Source organism: Grammomys surdaster, unplaced genomic scaffold (genome assembly GCF_004785775.1).
Source record: "Grammomys surdaster isolate TR1022 unplaced genomic scaffold, NIH_TR_1.0 125688, whole genome shotgun sequence".
Taxonomy (NCBI): domain Eukaryota; kingdom Metazoa; phylum Chordata; class Mammalia; order Rodentia; family Muridae; genus Grammomys; species Grammomys surdaster.
This window is the reverse complement of record NW_021620524.1, coordinates 1314611-1333445: the sequence shown is the minus strand read 5'-3', so window position 1 is coordinate 1333445 and position 18835 is coordinate 1314611. Positions and strand designations below refer to the sequence as shown.

The window sequence follows — 18835 nt, the reverse complement described above, 5'->3', positions numbered from 1 at the left end:
AGGAGGAGGAGGAGGAGGAGGAGGAGGAGGAGGAGGAGGAGAAGGAGGAGGAGAAGGAGGAGGAGAAGGAGGAAGAAGAAGAGGAAGAGGCAGTTTGACCAGGATAGTTTTACAGAGACAGGTTCCAGGTGAGTACAGAAAGGCCAGAGAATAGATTGCCAGTTAGTCTGAGGCCAAGCAGAGCAATTTAGTCAGAAGCTGAGAGAAGTCAGGTTGAACCAGTCAGCTTAGAAGATTAGATTGTATGGAGACTAGAAGCTTCCAGGCTTTTAGTTAAAACAAAGAAATGCACTGGGCTCAGCCCAAGTCACATGCTCACACAGCTTGTGTAGAGCTCTCATCTGAGGAACTAAAAGTGACATTTACACAAACTTTTTGTTGTTGTTATAAAGTTTCATGTAACCTGGGCTGGCTTTGAACCTCACTGTATAGCTGAAGATAACTTACCTTCCTGCTTGCCTTTCTCAAGGAAGGGCTAGGACTATAGGTATGCACCATCATGCCTAGCCTTAGTTTCTTTTTTTCTTTTCTGAGACAGGTCTTACAATGTTTGAAACTCACTAGGTAGACCAGGCTGGCCTAGGACCAGAGGCAGAGGTCTACCTGCTTGTGCCTTCTGGGTGCTGGGATTAAGGGTGTACAGCACCAACCCCAGTCTATTTTTCTAAATCAGGACTTCCAATCCCCAATTCTCATGCTTCAACCCTTCCAGTGCTGGTGTTCAAGGTGTGCGTCAAAGGTTGGAGAGAGAGCTGACTAGTTAAGAACACTTGCTGCTATGGCCGAGGACTTGAATTTCTCAGTACCCGTGTGATTGCTCACAAGGTATAGGAACTCCAATTTTAGGGGAGCCAACGCCATCTCTCAATCTGCGAGCACTGCATGCACATCATACAGAGCCATATACATTTACCACATACACTGAAATAGGCTCAGCAGTAGGTCCCTTTACCCACTGAACCATCTTGCTAGTTCTTGCTTTCTCTTCTGAATCGTGTGTACATGCATTAGGCCACATGGGTGTGGGTACCCTCAGAGGCCAGAAGAGAACATCAGATACTCTAGAACTGGAGTTATAAGCAATTAAGCTGCATTTGAGTACTGGGGCCCAAATTTAGGTCTCCTGTAAGAGTAGCAAGCACTATTAACCAGAGCTTTTAAAAACAAAACTAAAACAACAAAGCTGGGCAGTGGTGGCAACAAGCCTTTAATCCTGGCACTTGGGAGGCAGAGGCAGGGGGATCTCTGAGGACAGACTGAGTTCCAGGAGAGCCAGAGCTACACAGAAACCATCTTCAACAACAAAACAAACAGAAAATCAAGGTGAAGGTTTTTCTATGCATCCCAGGTTGGCCTTGAATTGAAAACAATCATCTTGTTTCACCCTCCCCAGTGCGAAGACTGCAAGCTTGCTTCATCACGCCTAGCGGAAAATTGTTCTGTGGGGAGTAGAGGTCAGAGGTCTCACATTCCTTAAGAGGTGAACTCCTATAGCCAGTGATGGCCTTGAATGTCCAAGTTCCCTTTCTCCACATTCTAAGCACTGTGGTCATACACATGCTCCAGCATCCCTGCTAGAATATGTTAACATAGGCTTCCACATGTCCCAGATTGGTCTTGAACACCCCAAGCTGTAGATGAGGATGACCCTGCACATCTGATGCTACAGATTCCATATGTAGACCTAACATGTGCACTGCTGCTGGGGTCACACTCAGGGCTTTATAAATATTAGGCAAACACTCTACATCCACAGCTTCGGAATGTCTTACTTTTAATACCAGGTTTTTTGTTTTTCTTGGAGCGTTGCATGCCTGGTCTCTGGATATTTACTTCTAGAGGGTACATCTTCTTGAGGCTGTATTTAAATCCTGAATTTAAAGTTATTGTGCAAGATGAATGTAGGACAGCATGCTTGACAGACGCCCACTATCCCTTTTGGTGGCAGAATTTCAGCTCAGCTCCCTTGGCTCAGAGATATAAAGCAGAGGTGACAATGGGTAGTAAAATTTCAACTTTATTTAGCCAATGTGTTCAATTTCAATATTATGGTAGAAATGCCTTAAGAATGGGCATTTCATTCAGCCCAGTGTCCTTGGCTGACTCCCAGTTTGGGAATCAAGGGTCCCACTTCTGCCTCACACAGGCCACAGGCCATACTGGAAAAGAATCCAGCAGCCACAGAGTAATGTGCCCATAGCCGGCTGGTCGGAAGTCCTGGCTTGCGGAGAGTGAGAGCTGTCCAGGCCTGGCCTGAGCCTGGCAGTAAGCCACACTGTCTCTTTTCCACACGTGGGGACCACCCTCTGACAGGATGCAGAAATCCCCAGGTTAAATGCAAACTACAAAGCCATGCTATCATGGCAAATACTAGTACAGGTGGAGAGTGACCGTACGGCCCAGATCCACACTTCCTGCACAGGGCAGGAAGGAGTCTCAGGGAGGTCTGCCATGGTGGAACAAGTATCCTGACATCAAGAAATATCAAAAAGATGAAATGTCTCACAGATGAAATTTGAAGTGATAGCATAAACCTCTCTAACAGGAAAGACATTACCAGTGTGATATCCCCAAACATTTTAGCAAGCACTTGGGACAAAATCCACATACAAAAAAGTACACCACCAATTAAAACAAAAGGTAGCCCTTCAAGATGGGCTGGCCTGGACAGAGATCCCTTTCCAAAATTGAAAAGCAAAAAAAAAAAGAAGAGACAGGTTTAAGTGTACGTGTGTCAGATGAGTGTGGCTTCAGAAAGATTCCCTGGGTTCTGATGGCGCTCCCTCCTGGGGTGAGGCTCAGGCTCCGGAGATGTGGGCTGCTGGGAGCATGGCCCACCGAGGTTTTGGGTTCAGGCGCCCGGATCTGGCTTCTGCACTACAGTTCATCCTTCACAGCTTTCTGATCGTCGTCTTCCTCCATGTCTGGCTCTAAAGCTTCTTCTAGGTCGAGGTCCTGGATGCAGAAGGGCCAGTTAAAGGACCAAAGCTGCACTGTGGCTGCCCTCAGTGAAACCAGCACTCACACTAAGGACTGGTAAGCCATAGAAGACCTGGTCGCCATCACCAGCAGTGGCTTGGTTGATGGAGGCTCTAAGTATGGTAAGGCATGAGGCTTCTGTATATAAGGTACACAGAGCATGTCTTTCAGTTAGAAACCCCAGCTAAACCTCATAACTTCCAACTGGGCATGTTCTCAGAGTCCCAGACCTGGCAGGGACAATAGGCCCAGCACATGTTGAAGCACAGCAGCAGCTGGTTACTTTCCTAGGCTGTGTGTAGTAGTGCCTGGCATCAGGAGGCAACATCATGGTTAATGGTTACAAGCTGACCTGTCTTGGTACAGATCTACTGAGAGGGAGCCATGTCCACTCTTCAGTCTAGGGCTAACAGAGCATTGCACACAGTAACTAATTAGTGTGTGATACCCATAGAGCAAACAAGAACCAGCTGGCTAGAAGTTTAAGTACGTATTAGCAGGAATCGGCCCAACAGTGGTGGCGCACAACTTTGATTCCAGCATTCAGGAGGCAGAGGCAGGTAGATCTTTCAGTTCAAGGCCTGCCTGGTCTACAGAGAAACCCTGGAGGAAGGCTCTGAAAGGCACCTTTAACACCCCTGCTGTCTAAGTGGTGACTGTAGAGCACTTCTCTCAAACCAAAGGCAAAGTCTAGGGTCACAACTGTGCCTGTTACACAGCCACCAAAATCTCTATCAAAGCCCGAGGTAGTAGCTCCCACAAGGACCCAGAGCTGGCCACACTCACATCATCGTCCCCTGCTCCATCCTGGCCACCACTCTCCAAGAATTTCTTAAAGCCCTCCAGTGTCCGCTCACCGTTGTAATCAATGACCTGCGGGAAGGGAGTGAAGAGGGTTGGACTGCGCCCAGCAGACAACAGCGCCTACTACACAAGGCAGGAGCATCTCAAGAACTGCCTGCCCACCAGCCCATCAGGTGGAAAACGCACCGTTCTGTCTGCACTTGCTGGGAAGAACTTCAGTGTGGGAAAGCTGTGCACTTTGACAGCTTCCACCTCGTTGGCTGTGGAGTCCATCTTAGCAATGATGATATTCTCATGATCCTTGTATGTCTCTCCCAGTTTATCCCAAATGGGGGCTAGCTGCTTGCAGTGACCACACCAAGGGGCATCTGAAAGAGAGCAGTGCTGAGGGTCCATCCTGGACAGGGCTACTACAGACGTCTGTACTGTGTGCTCTAAGTTGCATGTCCCCTATGGGACTAAGCTGGGAACCCAGGAATCCTCACTTACAGAATTCAACAAACACGTTCTTTTTCTCATCAAAAGCAACCTCTTCAAAGTTTTTCCCAACTAGCACTTTCACTGGCTGCTTGTCCCAGTCTTCAGGCAGTTCCTGGCTCATCAGATGGGGCTAGAATGAAGAGAGAGAAAGTAGTCAGGTACAACATTGCCTCACACTCCAATCCTGGCACAGCCGAGACACACGCTGTCCTCCAGAAACCAGAAGCTGGGCTAAGTCTTCAAGGCTGACCAACTAAAATACAGATCAAGTGTCCTAGTAGCCCTGAAGCTACCTTGGTGCACGGCTAGGCTAGTACACCAGGAGGAGTTCGTCTATGGTTACCTCCCCCTGACTCTCGTACATGACAAAAACAGAGACCCCCAAACCATCAGAGGCATCATGCTAAGGAACTTGTGCTAACACCATCAGAGTTTGAAAGAGATACTACAGGAAGCACAAGACACGGGATTTCACGGTGGAACCTATTCTGTAACTTAACTGTGTCACCACAACCCAGGACCAACTCCACACCTTGATCTTGCCCTCCAGGAAGTGGTGGCAAAATTCTGTGATCTTCTCAGCTGTCAGCTCATCTGACTCTGGTTTGTACTTGGTCATCTCTTCCTCTAGGGTAATAAGCCGCACAGCTGGACACTCCTCCTTCTTCAAGCCAAAGAACTCAAGAATGCGCTGGTTGTCAGTGTGGTCGCTATCGATGAAGATAAACAGGATCTTGGGGGAGAAAAGACACATTCAGACAAATTCTGGACACATGCTCACACCCCTGAAACAACTCTATATATCTTGAGTCTGGGGCTGCTTGATTAGAGTAACAATATTTGCTAGCCAACAGGGCTGGCCAGTAGACACCCACAACGCAGACCCTCGTGGGTACCACTATAGAGGACCAGCAGACCTCTAGCACCTATAACAGAATCCAGTGTCCTAAGGTAGCCCACCTTGCCCTAGAACCCAGTGTCCCGAGGGAGCCCACCTTGCCCTTGAAGCCCTCGGCCGCTTTCTTGAAGTTGCTCAACTTGCCCTCGTAGTCAGACACACTCTTGGGCAGGAACAGCAGAATGTGTGTCTTGATTTCACCTCCAAAAATCTTTGGAGCTGTCTGTGGAACAAGTAGCGATTACTGTATCTGTTCTTAGACTCTCCTCCCAGTGGCCCGAGGGCCCCTATCACTCTACCTCAGAGGCCCCACCTGCTCAGTGAACTCGATGACCAGAGGCAGCTGGTTGTGCTTGATGAAGTCCAGCAGCTTCTCCTTGGTTATCTCCCCCTCAAAGTTGTTGCGGCCTTCATCAAACTGTGGACAGAAAGGGGTCCGTGAGCTCTGCATGGCCATTCAGCCTCCAAGGACAATGACTGTCCCCAACAGCCTAGACTAGATGCAACCATCACCCTGTCCACAAGCCACTGGCAGGTTCACACCTCATGCCTGGTGGCTCATGGTCCTTCTGCTGCTCTGACTGAACTCCACAGGCATGAGTTAATGTTGTCTCTGGCCAGGCCAAGGTAGCAGACATCACTACAGAGGCTTCATGCTCTTACAGAACAGAGCAGGAATCTCCAGAGCTGAATGCTGAGAAGGTAAGCACTTGTTTAAAAAACTAGTGGCTCACAAAATATGATCCTCCTAGGGATAAGGCTGGAGTCAGGGCAACAATGACAAAAGGGATCCAGACCCTCTCAGGGTATCTGGTAGATAAAGCTACTTTGCAGAAAAACAGAGATGGCTGGAGACGGCTCCATGGTTAAGAACACTGGCTGTCCTTCTAGAGGACCTGAGCTTGAGTCCAGCCTGGTCTACAGAGTGAGTTCTAGGATAGCCAGGGACACACAGTGGAATGCTGTCTCAAAAACAAACAAAAAAAGCTGGCTGATGACAATTCATAACAACGCAAACACAATTAGCTGTTACTCTGTATGGTTTAGGCATTGATAAGGGGCAAAGCCTACTCATGTTAGATACAGGTATACCTGCTGTCATGTTAGATACAGGTGTACCTGCTGTTTCCTAATCTCACTATGTACAGAACCTTGGCTGGCCTCAAAGGTCTACCACTCCACGGCCAGCTTTTTTGATTTGTTTGGTTTTTTTGTTTGTTTATTTGTTTCTTGAGGGTCTTATCCTGTACTCCAATCTGACCTCAAACTTGTGATCCTCCTGCCTCAGCATGTTGAGTGCTAGGATTACAGACAGATATGTACTACCATACCCAGCTTACTTCAAACATTTCTGAGCCAAGACACTTGGATGCTCATCTTTCCCACTGGCCACCTTCTACTGTACCTCCCCTTCAGGAGCAGTGCTGCTCTCAGCACATCAGGCAGGTCACAGCTGCCTGTAACTCCAGTCCCAGGGTATCTAAAGCCCTCTTCTGTACTTGAGTGCACACCAATACAACAGATGCACAAATACACACAGTAGTAAAAACCATAAAAAAAGTGGGGGGTAGGGGAGCAGGTGGTTGGGGTGGGGGAAGGAGCACAGAAACACTCATTTTAAACAATGATAGCAGGTTATAGGTGGGAATGTGGAAACCAGGCTGAGCCCATTGTGCTCCTATATTCCGTCTGAGCCTACAGGGCACAGGCTCCTATAGGGCACAGGCTCCTATAGGGTACCATCTTTCCCTTGGCAGCCACAATGGATACTGGATGGAACGAACTGAGTGCTATCTGGAAGATGAGTTGAGTAAGGGTTGCCTCAGATACTCTCTCCAAGTGTGATGCTGAGTTACCATCACTACCTACAAGGTTCTTCCTCCTGCAGAACAAAGCTCCAGCTCCCTCACCTCCCACTGGAGGGAGGCATGCAAAACTGACTATCTGGTTTGGGCAGCTATTCTCTTGGCAATATAGTCCCACAGTATTTCTTCAGTCTACTATGGTAAAAACAGCCTTGTTCAGTGGGGGCTGCTGCAAAGAGCCCTGGCTTGAAGACCTCATCCAGATGTCATAACCGTCTGTCTCTGGTAGAAACAGCAGCCCCACCAGGTCATGACAGACAATATGCAAGTGGCCTTGGCTGACTTTTCTGATTCTACAGTTCTGTCCTCAATCCAGGTTGCATGTCATCCTCCAGGTAAAACACAAAGCAAGCAGCAGGTGACCTCACCCCATAGCTGGCTGGCTTGGCCTTACTGGGGAACCTATCTGGCCCTGCTACTCTGACTCAGAGAGCTCCCTGAGTAGAGAGAAAACCCAGCTGATTTAGTGGGTAGAGCTAATACCCCAAAGGAAGGGGAACAGTAGAAAGCCAGTCTGGGCCAGAGAGTAAGTCTAACTCAAAACAAACAAACAAGGGAACCCAAAACCACTGAATGTATTTGTATACTCAGGAGAGGAAAATCAGAAATTCAAGGGGGGCAGCCTCAGTTACCGAGTTAAAAACTAGCCCAGGCTATACAACACCCTGCCTAGGGGGAAAAAAAAGGGGGTAGGGGGTTGGCTCAGTGATTAAAAGGACTAGATGCTTTTACAGAGGAGCAGAGATTCAAGCTCCAGTACAGATCATAATTGTCTGTAACTCCAGCCCCAGGGTATCTAATGCCTTCTTTTGGCCTCTACAGGCATGTATAGAGTTCACCAGACAGATGGGCAAAATACTCAAACACACACACACATACACACGCTCAATAATTTATCTTCAAAAAGATTACAAACCACCCAAGAACCAAACAACACCTCACCCTTCCCAAATACACAGCCTGAACAGCAGATCTGCACACACTGAATTTGAAGGCAAGAGCAATCAAATTTTCTTTTTTGTTGTTTTTCTCAGACAGGGTTTTTCTTTACAGCCCTGGCTATGATTGGGACAGAGCTCCACCTGCTTCTGGAATTAAAGGTGTGTGACAATGCGCCTGGCTTGAATGAAATTTTCTAAACTTGAAAAGAGCTTTTGCTCTGTCTTCTCACACCTCTCTCGTCAGATAAGATGCCTTAGAGTTTCTGGATGAATGTACCAAGACATCTAGTAATGTCACAATTCTGCTTTCATGAGGTCCTCTGGTGGGTGAAGACACCAGACGGAAGCACTGACACAGCTGAGGGGGGCTTGTTGCCCCTCCCCACCTCACAGATGTCTGAACTATTTTTCACCTTCAAATTAATTCAACCTCAAACTGGTGAAATCTTTTCAGAGACAGACAGACAGACGCACACATGCACACACCACACACATAACGAAGTCAGGTGCAAGGCTAACATGGCTCCAGACCAAACAGACCCTCTCACCTACACCTACCTGGCTGACATAAGCAAAAATCTGAGTACTCACCAGGCATCGGTGGCCGCACGCCTTTAATCCCAGCACTTGGGAGGCAGAGGCAGGCAGATTTCTGAGTTCGAGGCCAGCCTGGTCTACAGAGTGAGTACCAGGACAGCCCGGGCTATACAGAGAAACCCTGTCTCGAAAAACCAAAAAGAATCTGAGTACTCCCTATTTTTTTGTTTTGTTTTCTCAAGACAGGATTTCTCTGGGTAGTCCTCTCTGACTGTCCTAGAACTAGTGCTGTAGATCAGGCTGGCCTCGAACTCAGAGATCTGCCTACCTCTGTCTGGGAGCTGGAATTAAAGTCATTTACTACCACTGCCCGGACCGAATCCCCATCTTGGTACAGCTGGACTGTAAAACCATGGGTATGTATCACCCTGCCTCTTGGGACAAAAGACAAAGTAGCCCATGGCCCCCTCAGCAACACCAGAGTCTGCTTAGTCCCTGTGACAGGAATACATAGCAAGCACACAGTGTCTACAGAAGAATGGCAATAGGACTGGAATTTACAGCTGTTCAGGTGGGAGGCCTGCTGGGATGAGAGTGGAGTACAGCATAGGAGTCACACATCCAAAGGTCCTAGAGCTCTTGTCTAGGCTGAGGAAAAAGTCCTAGCAACAGGTTTCTTGGCACTGTGGAAATAATTAATACCACTAGACTAGGAACTTAAAAATGGAGAGATGGCTCAGTGGTTAAGAGTGATAGCTGTTCTTCCAGAGGATCCCAGTTCAATCCCCATATCTACAGAGCAGCTCACAACTGTCTGTAACTCCAGTTCCAGGGGATATGGCACCCCCAAACAAATGCACATAAAATTAAAAAAAAATGTTTAAGGTCAGGTATGTGACTCAGGTCTGTAATTTCAGTTCCTGAGACATCGAGGCAGGAGACCTGCCATGAACTGAAGGCTACCCTGGGCTATACGGTGTATTCAAGGTCAGCCAGAGCTACAGATAAGACCCTATCTCGCCATAGCCACCACCTTGTATTGTTCAGGAGACCCAGCACGTCTTACGTCGGCGGTCAGGGAAGCTGTTGCAGAGGCCGCAGTGTGCAGAGGTCGCTATAACACAACTCCAGAAAGACACAGCAAAGACCCTTGATCACTCTCCATCTCACCAGCCCAGCTTGCTCCCTCCTAATACAAGCAGCAACACCACCCCCTGCAGACCAACATCTGAATTGTCCTGGGCACAGTTGCTCAAGGGCTACTCACCTTCTTAAAGAGGACCACCCCATCCTTGTCCAGCTGGTACTTGGAGAACACACCACTGTTGGATGTGATACCAAAAGGTATGTCATCAATAGCTTCTGCTGCCAGCAAGAACTGCTTGGCAGAGTCTGACTCTACGTCCTGGAAGAGGAAGGGAAAACAGAGATGGCCAATCATGAGCAGTGCTCCTGAGAACAGCAGGGACCCCTCCCTCTGTATGGACAGCAGACGGACCCAATGGAATTCTAAAGCTCTACCTTGAAGAAACCGATGACCGTCACTTCACTGGACTCCACCAAGGACTCTGCAGCTGCAGTGTCAGACAGGGTTGTGGCCGCAGGGCCTGTGCGCTTCTTCAGCCAGTTCACAATGTCATCAGCTTCCCTGCCAGCTGTACCCCAAACAAATAAAAGTTCCTGTGAAACAGGGCATCACCCACCCTGCCAGGCCATCTCTTCTCTGAGCTGCACCCATGAGGCCCAAGGCAGGCCAGCCTACTCCTAGAGTGAGATGTTCTATAGCAAACTGACTACAGCCTCTGGATTCCAGAAGAGGCTACTGTAGTATCATCAGAGGAGCACGGCCTGCTCACTAGGCATTTCTTCCCAGTCTGTTTGCACTTTCCCAATTTCCTTGAACACTAAATGTTTATTCAGTTCAGTAACTCCTACAGTACTCACACAAGGCTACACCCCTGGAGATGTGGGGTTAGTCAACCTCAGTGCTAGCTCTGCTGCCTCAAAACAGGATTGACTTGACTCTGACACCTCAGGTGTTTCTGTCTGGAACCTGCCCTACCCACTTCCCAGATGGATAAGAACTGGAAAAATATTGTGTGCTTGAGTGCTAGTCAAAGCAGACACAGTAAGGAGAAAGAAAGCCTGCTCCTTCCTTAAGGGAGAGGCTGATAGAACACCCTCCTCTGGACTGACCAATCAAGGCATGTCTAACACTAGATTTACCGGGATTCTACAGCTCAGTGCCAACAAGAAACTGAGCTGCCAGTTTCCAAACAAGACGGCTCACTCAGAAAACCCAAGTTGTACATCAAAGTAACTGTAGTCATTTAAAAAAATTTTTATTTCTTTTCTCTTTTGAGACAGGATATCTCTGTGTAACTCTAGCTGTCCTGGAACTTCCTCTGTAGACCAAGCTGGCCTCGAACTCAGAGATCCACCTGCCTCAGCCTCCTGAGTTGCTGGAATTAAAAAAGTGTGCAACTACTACTTGGCTAAAAAAAAAAAAAGGCAGTTTTTTTTTTAATTTAAATTTTTGATTGGGGACAGAGGGCTGGAGAGATGGCTCAATTATTTAAGAATACTGGGTTTGGTTGCCAGCACCTACACTAGGTGGGCAACTTGAGTGATTCAACATACTCTTCTGGCAGAATGCACATGATAAACGAATGTATACTATACTTCAGGTGTGAATGCATTCGTGCGTATGTCTATGTGTGTGTGCGCACACACACACAAGTAAACAAAACATCACCACATCACCATACCATACCCAGTTTACAAAGTGGTAGTGACCGTACTCAGGTCTTTATACATGCTAGGCAAGTGCTCTACCAGCCAAGTTGCATACTTTTCAGATGGGGTCTTACTCTGCAGTCATGGATGGCTTAGATCCCACACTAGGCTGACCTCAAACTTGCAAGATACTCCTGCCTCTGGTTCCCAGGTGTTGGAATACACATGAGCCAATACATCAAGTTCTGAGCAAAGAACCTTTTGTTGTTGTTGTTGATGATGATAGGGTTTTTTTTTTTTTTTTGTAGCTTTGGCTGTCTCGAAACTTGATATATAGAGCAGGCTGGCCTAGAGAGTTCTGCCTGCTTCTGCCTCCTAAGTAATGGGACATACTAAGGGCGTGCACCACCACCTCCTAGTGGACAGGAACTTTCTACTCCAAAGGTGAAGTCATGTAAAAAGGACAAGATAGCCTAGGGAGGTGACTAGAGGGGCTAACATTGAACAGCACACTGCTGCTCAAGGGGAGATATATAGGAGCTGGAGAGATGGCTCAGTGGTTAAGAGCACTGACTGCCCTTCCAGAGGTCCTGCGTTCAATTCCCAGCAACCACATGGTGGCTCACAACCATCTGTAATGGGATCCGAAGTGTTGGAAGACAGCTATAGTGTACTCATATAAATAAAAATAAATAAACCTTAAAAAAAGGGGGAGGGCAGATATATAGATACGCTGTATATGACATATGTGTGCGCGTGTGCACGCACACACGTGTGTGTATGTATGTACATATGTGTATGTTGTTCTATAGACCAGGCTAGCCTCAAACTAAAGAGATCCACCAGACTCTAGGATTAAACGTATTTGTCCGACCACAACCAGCTGAGACCCAAGTCTTCTGCTAGTATTAAGTAACTAACTGAATTGCCTATATCAAGGTCTAGCCTCCACAAAAATTCCTGCCTCGGCAGTGGCTCGGTGACAGACGGAAGCTTGGATTTGCATTCAGTCACCAACAACTAGAATGTTGTAACTATGAAATGGTCCCAAAGGAGAGAGAGGTGCAGTGAGAATCATGAATGCTTGGCCTGGTAATGACACACTGAGTGACAGTCACAAAGTCTCACCCAAGCGTCACGCCTACACTATCTGGAAGCACACCATTCCTGGAAGCACCAATAGTTCAAAGCCCCGTGTGTTCAGCGGAGCACTCGCCTCCTCCTCCTCATTGGTCAATCACCAGATAAGCCTCAGCCAACAGGCTACTCAGGAGGTCATCACAGATGTGACATTTCCTGTGAAGTACTCCAAAGGGGGAACTTTCTTTGAGTAGCTCCCAGATGCAAGAGTTGATATAGGACCCACTTAAGAACAAGGCTCTGAAAAGGTTCCCTACTTCTAAGACATACTTCTGGTTTGTTCCCAAAGCCTGCAGTCAGTAAAAGGCAGTGCTAGGGTCACACCTGTATATTCCTTTGGGGAGGCTGTGTCTCCATTCTTGAAGAACTTGATTGTGGGGTAGCCACGGACACCATACTGCTGGGCCAGGTCAGACTCTTCTGTGGCATCCACCTTAGCTAGTCGAATCTCAGAGCCTTCTGCCTTTAGTTTCGCAGCAGCTTTGGCATACTCGGGGGCCAGAGCTTTGCAGTGGCCACACCACGGGGCATCTGTAAAAACAAACCAGGACATTGGAAGGCAGTCCTCCATCCAGGTCTATTTCTTCCCTTTGTACTTCCTTTCATAAAAATGTTATCAGTACACCAAGATAACCCCTCTTAACGCATGCAAGAGGCTGTGCTGATAGCTGGTGCTCTTGGGCAATATCAGGACAGAGGCCATGAGTGACAAACCAACCCCAACCCCTACTTTGCCCTGTGACCACCAGCACTGCAAAATAATCCTGACTTGTAACTTCCTACTGTCCCAGCAAACAGGATCAGTGTATCCCTAGAATTTACCACTCGGAATGTAGGAAATGTTAAAAGGTTGCTGGTCCAGCGCTATACCTAGTAAGAAGGTGCCCAGATCCCGATCCAATGCTGTTCTTTCTAGTGTGGGAATGTGACAATCTGTCAAGGCAGCCTGGCAGCTGTGTTGGAGCTCACACACTTGTAAGTAAAAGTAAAAGCTCAGGATCTGGCTTGCTTCCCGGTGAGGAGAATATGGCAGGTTACAGGTAGGGTGGGCATAGTAAATAGGGTTGGATCTACTCTATCGGAATTGCTAACTGCTCACACAGCCCATTATGTTTTTCCCAGCTAACAGAAGATTCTGGCCATGTGGATGTCGTGCACAAAGACACCTTCTTGATTCTCGGCCCCGCAGTCACCCTCAAGGAGCCCTGACTACAACGACTTCCACTTTGGGTAAGAAGGATGCTCTTGTGAAAACTGGAAGCAGCGAAGCTGACAGTAGGTGCTACCCGCGAGGTGCAGCTCGGGACCGGCCAGCCCGTGCTCCATGGGGCAAGCTGAGGGCTATGGGCCACCGTACCCAAGAGGAGCCGGCCGCGCAGGACAGTGTTGGGTGCCGCCGAGGGCGGCCCAGAGTAGTCTGTGGACAAGGGGCCCTGCCCGCCCGGCCAGGCCCGCGGCGCACTCACAGAACTCCACCAGCAGGTACTTGTGCGCCGCCAGCGCCTCCGCGAAGTTGCTCTTCTTCAGCACCAGGACGTTGTCTTCCTCCTCCAGGGCATCGGCGCCCACCCTAGCCGCCCAGGCCAGGGCCAGGCACAGCAAAGCACGGCTCAGCATGTCGGACGTCGGCAGCGGGCGGGGCGGTTGGGTTAGCGCCGCCGGGACAGCCAAGGCGACGAGAGCGCGCGTCGGTCCAGACCTCGCCTTTATAAATCCTGGGTCGGGGACGCGCCCACGCCTCCCCCTCGCTGCGCGCGTCGGTCTCCGCGCGCATGCGCCCGGCAGCGCCCTCCGATTGGCCGAGAATCTGAGAGGCCCGCCCTCAGCGTGCGAGGACTGGACACCCACTCAAGGCTGGGCCACGAAGTGGGAAAAGACCCGCAAGCCTTTCAGTTCTTGCCTCGGATTGGCCACCGTGCGCGCGCGCGCGCACAAACCCTATGTTCCCCGGCGTCTGATTCGCTGGCGGAGGCGAACTTTCTCTTTCTGGACTTCTGACTGGCGACTTTTCCCACACCTTCCACACATCTGGAATGGCCGCGGCTTTCCGCTGCCCGGCCGTGTGGCTCCTGATTGGCTGAGAGATGCGCGTCCCCAGCCCTATTCTCCGTCGAACGTGGCAGTGGGCGGAGTCCCGGGCCTTTGGGCGGAGCTACGCCTGCGCCTCCGAAGCCCCTCGTGTTGCATTCTGACTGGACCGCGTTTCCGTACTGGCACCGCCCCCCAAGTCGCCGCCAGGAAGTCAGCGGATGCCATTTCCGGTGCGCGTGCGGCTCGTGCAGCCCCTGCCCCGGTCCTGGGCGATGTGCCCCGAGGTTCAGGGGTCTGCGGCTTTCCCTGTTGCGACAGCTGTCACGCGTCTACGGGCGTCGCGGTTGCAGCCAGGCGTCTCCACAGGCTGCCGGCACTTTTCTCGGGCTCCTCTTTTCGCCCCTTGGTTGTCCGAGGCTCCTGACCACCGGAATGCGGTGCCCGAGACCTGCGGAAGCCCACTGGGGAAGTGGAGAAAGCAGTACGTTGTCCACTTTCTATTGACTACATGTTGAAATGGCACTTGGGTTCGTTGGGTTGAATAATAAAAAACTTGGCTTCTGAAATAATCAGCATTTATATTCCGTACGAGGGTCACATTTTGTCTCGGTTGGACTTCCTTTTCCAGACTCCTCACCTACTCTGTGGCTCTATCCCGTAGTGACTTGGAACTCACTACGTATACAGGCTGGCCTCGAACATGAAGAAATACCCCAACCTACTGAGTGCTGTGGTTACAGCCGTGAGCAATCCCTGTCAGTGTTCGGTCTATCCTTTTTTTTTTTTTACAGCTCAGCGGCTGTCACCCGACCTGCTCTCCACCCCCGAGTGCGCGCTCATTCTAACAGACTCCTCTATTTTCACTTCCCGCTACAAAAACCATCCTGATAGTCAAGAGTCATTAGAAAAGGGAAACAGCCAAATCTTAAGTATATACATTGACTAACAAGATACTATTCTCAGAAATGGTAAAAGCAGAAATGTGGTGTATATGGTTTTGTATTTTGATAGGGTTTTTTGTTTTGTTTTGTTTTTAGTTTTTCAAGACAGGGTTTCCCTGTGTAGCCCTGGAACTCACTCGGTAGACTCCAGCCTGGCCTCGAACTCAGAGATCCATTTACCTCCTCTAGCGTTGGGATCAAAGGTGTGTGCCACCTCTGCTTGGCATAGATTCTTTTGCCACATTGTAAATAAGGACATGTGTGACCTTTCCTACTAGGAATTCCTGTTAACTAGCATGAATTTCTCACCTTGAAGACCAAGTCCTTTGTGCCCCAACCCCATTCAATGTAGGAAGAGTGGGAGTCAGATACTGGTGGTGCTCACTGGGAAGCCTTCATGTGTATACGGGATGACTTTACAGGCCTAGGAAGGGTATGAATCTGCCCTTGAAGAGTACCTAGTCTAGCAGCAGCTTGGCTAGGGCCTTGGTCTTTTCTCTGTTTAAAGTGCCTGTACACATTCCTGCACTTAAATATGATAGAAATTGCTTCCTATCTGCTGCTGTCTCCCAGTGTTTTTGTAGCTGCCTTGAGAGCTGTTTTAGAAGCATTTGGAGCCAGAGACAAAAGAGCCGGGCAATGGTGGCACACACCTTTAATCCCTGTACTCAGGAGGTAGAGGCAGTTGGATTTGTGTGTGGCCACCCCGGTCTACAGAGCAAGTTCCAGGACAGCCAGGGTTACACAGAGAAACCCTGCCTCAAAAGACGAAAAAAGAGAAGCCTTTAGAACGTTGGCTGGTATGGCAGTGTTCCCTTGTAATCTCAGTACTTGAGGGAGGCAGGTGGATTAGTTCCTTCTGTCTTGTTCTTGAGACAGTCTTCCCCAACCCCCTCCCTCTGTCTGTAGCTCTATATTGTCTTGAAACTCACTGTGCAGAGCAGCCTGGCCTCGAACTTTAAACAACCATACTGCCTCTGCCTCCTAAATCACTGGAATTAAAGGTATGTTCGACTATACCTGCTGAGTACCAGGAGCTACATGAGACCTTGTCTCAAAAAAAAAAAAATGGTTTCAGGATTTTGGTAACCTAAATGCTAGGGGTGGAATGTTTTGTCTATGGAAGGGAAAAGAGTGGGGGCAGGGGTGGAGAGTTGGGTGTGATAGTTTAAAGACAATTTGCCTTCAGAACCAGGACTGAGTCTCAGCTTGCCTCTGGGTTGTCAGTGTCACACAGGATGAATAAAGCTCTCAAGTGCAGACAGATGCCCTGTCCACATAACAGGGTAGGGCTGTTGACATTGTATAAACAGAAGGGGCAGCTCTGAAGCTCTCCCAATGACCACAGAATCTTAGACTAATGAATGTTTTCAAATGTCTGCTCTCTCAGCCACTGCATTGTGAGTTCTTGAGAAGCCAGAGGGAGGCCTGAAATTCTTGGGCCCTCTGGGTTTGTTGAGTGGCCAGATAATATACGGGTAGTATGTCCCAACCTGAAAATGCAGGTCAGATCATCTGAACATCCACACGGCCTTGAGGGCCAAGCTGGTGACTTTGTTCTGTTTTCCAAGGCCTGCCTTATGTCTCCTAAGAGCAGTTTAGGAGGTCCTGTAAGACCCACCCTGGGTGTTACACATTTTTCCAGCCATTGGAAATGCATCAAAATATGGTTCAGAAAGGAGTCTTTTGTTTGTTTGTTTTCGAGACAGGCTCTCTCTGTATAGCACTGGCTGTCCTGTAACTCACTCTGTAGACCAGGCTAGCCTCAAACTCAGAAATCCGCCTGCCTCTGCCTCCCAAGTGCTGGGATTAAAGGCATGCGCCACCACCGCCCGGCTTCAGGAAGGAGTCTTATTCAGAGAAGGTCCTATTGACTATAGGTCAAGTTATTGGCCCTTTTGATTATTACTACTAGTTCTCAGAACCAAGGAACTCCTTTTCAGTTGGCAGGCTTGTCAGGTGTCCAGTAGATTGACTACAAGATCGATTGTGCTGGAGGGTGAGCTGAAACAGCTAATGACAGCAAAGTGGGAGGCAGGGGACTGGTGTACATGGCCATGGGTATAGTAGCTTTGATTGGTACAGGATTCTCCTGAGCATGAAGAAGGGTCTTGTAAATCACAATAGCTGATGGTTACCTAGACACACTATGGAAGCTGACTGCTCATCAACTGGTACTATCTACAACCTTTCACTTTCCTCAGGAAAGGAGGCCTGTCTGTAGGAAGCTGAAGAACTAGAAGCTTGGGAATTCCTGTGAGTCATAGGCAGAGAGAAGTTGGCGGGGAGGATGCCTGGCTCCTGAGGGAAAGAGGCAGACCTTGGAACATCACACCAGAGGCAGGTTACGGGGAGTGAGATCGGGAGGATCTGGGACTTGGGACCTAGGAAACACATCACGCAGTTTATGAGGCCACCCCGAGTTAACCTGCACAGGGAGGAGGCAGAGCAAAGTCCTAACTGTTGGCAGTATGCTTGCACACTTGGGACTTAGGGTCTGAGTTCACACACTTACCTGTCTAGGACAAACCCAAAGTTGTAAGATTAAGTATCTTGGTCCAATGTGAGTTTCAGAAGCCTCTATTTGATAAACAGTATTGCTGAGAGCAAGTAATAAAAATTTTAAGGATGAGCTAGGAGACTAGTTGGCTCTGCAAAGCTTAGAGAAAAGGCCTCACCCTGCTCAGGAATGCCTGACTGCTAGGGCCAGGAAGAGTTCTGGGAGAGGATTCGATCAACAATTTGGCTGCCTAGTGCAAGGAGCTGCTGTTATCAGGTTAGTGTCCTGCATTAGTCTGCTTCTGGGATCTGCTCTCTGGCTCTGATGGACCTAGTAAAGATGGCTGACATGGCCAGATTTATGGTCAGCTGTCAGCAGCAAGACAAAAAGGCATCTTCTGGCCCCCTGCAGTAAAGGTTCATCTCACTATTCAACACTGGTGGACCCCAAGCCAAGATTGGCAGGGCTCCAGGAAAGTAGCAGATCACTGCTAGCTACACGAATGGTACAACCACTTCACTGAACAGCTTAATCAGAGGGTGGTTTTTCACAGCTAGCATAAGGCTAAAAAAGGAAGTTTTTGAACTGACTCCTGTAAAGGCAGGGTGGGGCGTTGAGGTTACTAGGTGCCTTTGAGTGTGCTCAGAGACAAGTAATCCTGCCTCCCTGTGGTCACTACAGAGAGCTACACAGGAGCTCCTGTTAAGGCTTAGTGGCTTTTCAGGGTTCTGCTACAAGCTTCATAGTTCAGCAGTCCCGTCTTCTACCTAGGCTTGTAGGTGCTCCTAGAACACTGTACTAGAGATGCGCAGAGGCTTCCTTGGAATTGGTTTCCTGATCCAACCAGTTTCGCTAAGATGTGGAGTACTCTTTCACCAGATTGACCTACACATGCAAGTTGTGCAGCAGATCAGTTTGACCTTCCAGAAGGGCTCCATACTGAGGGCAAGTCCTGGCCAGGGTAGTTTAGATATGCTGAGTCA

General features: G+C 49.0%; 1 protein-coding gene across 1 annotated transcript; it reads right to left on the bottom strand.

The window, feature by feature from the left end:
- Window positions 1-1997: 1997 nt before the first annotated feature.
- On the bottom strand, window positions 1998-14435 carry P4hb (prolyl 4-hydroxylase subunit beta). The gene is made up of 11 exons (XM_028787931.1): window positions 13847-14435; window positions 12705-12911; window positions 10026-10159; window positions 9772-9909; window positions 5475-5579; window positions 5259-5384; window positions 4796-4996; window positions 4273-4393; window positions 3970-4151; window positions 3766-3852; window positions 1998-2955 (listed from the first exon to the last, which is right to left on the bottom strand). Exons 1-11 carry the CDS (start codon window positions 13995-13997, stop codon window positions 2878-2880), a joined length of 1530 nt encoding a protein of 509 aa, XP_028643764.1. The 5' UTR covers window positions 13998-14435; the 3' UTR covers window positions 1998-2877.
- Window positions 14436-18835: the final 4400 nt, after the last annotated feature.

What these genes read in the sequence shown, in the direction of transcription:
- P4hb (XM_028787931.1), bottom strand. Translation starts at nt 13,997, where the DNA reads ATGCTGAGCCGTGCTTTGCTGTGCCTGGCCCTGGCCTGGGCGGCTAGG. An exon ending in CTCCCCAAAGGAATATACAG is followed by an intron (nt 10,160 to 12,704) that starts GTGTGACCCTAG and finishes TTTGGGGTACAG; the next exon opens with CTGGCAGGGAAGCTGATGAC. An exon ending in TCCTGGAGGGCAAGATCAAG is followed by an intron (nt 4,394 to 4,795) that starts GTGTGGAGTTGG and finishes TCTTCATTCTAG; the next exon opens with CCCCATCTGATGAGCCAGGA.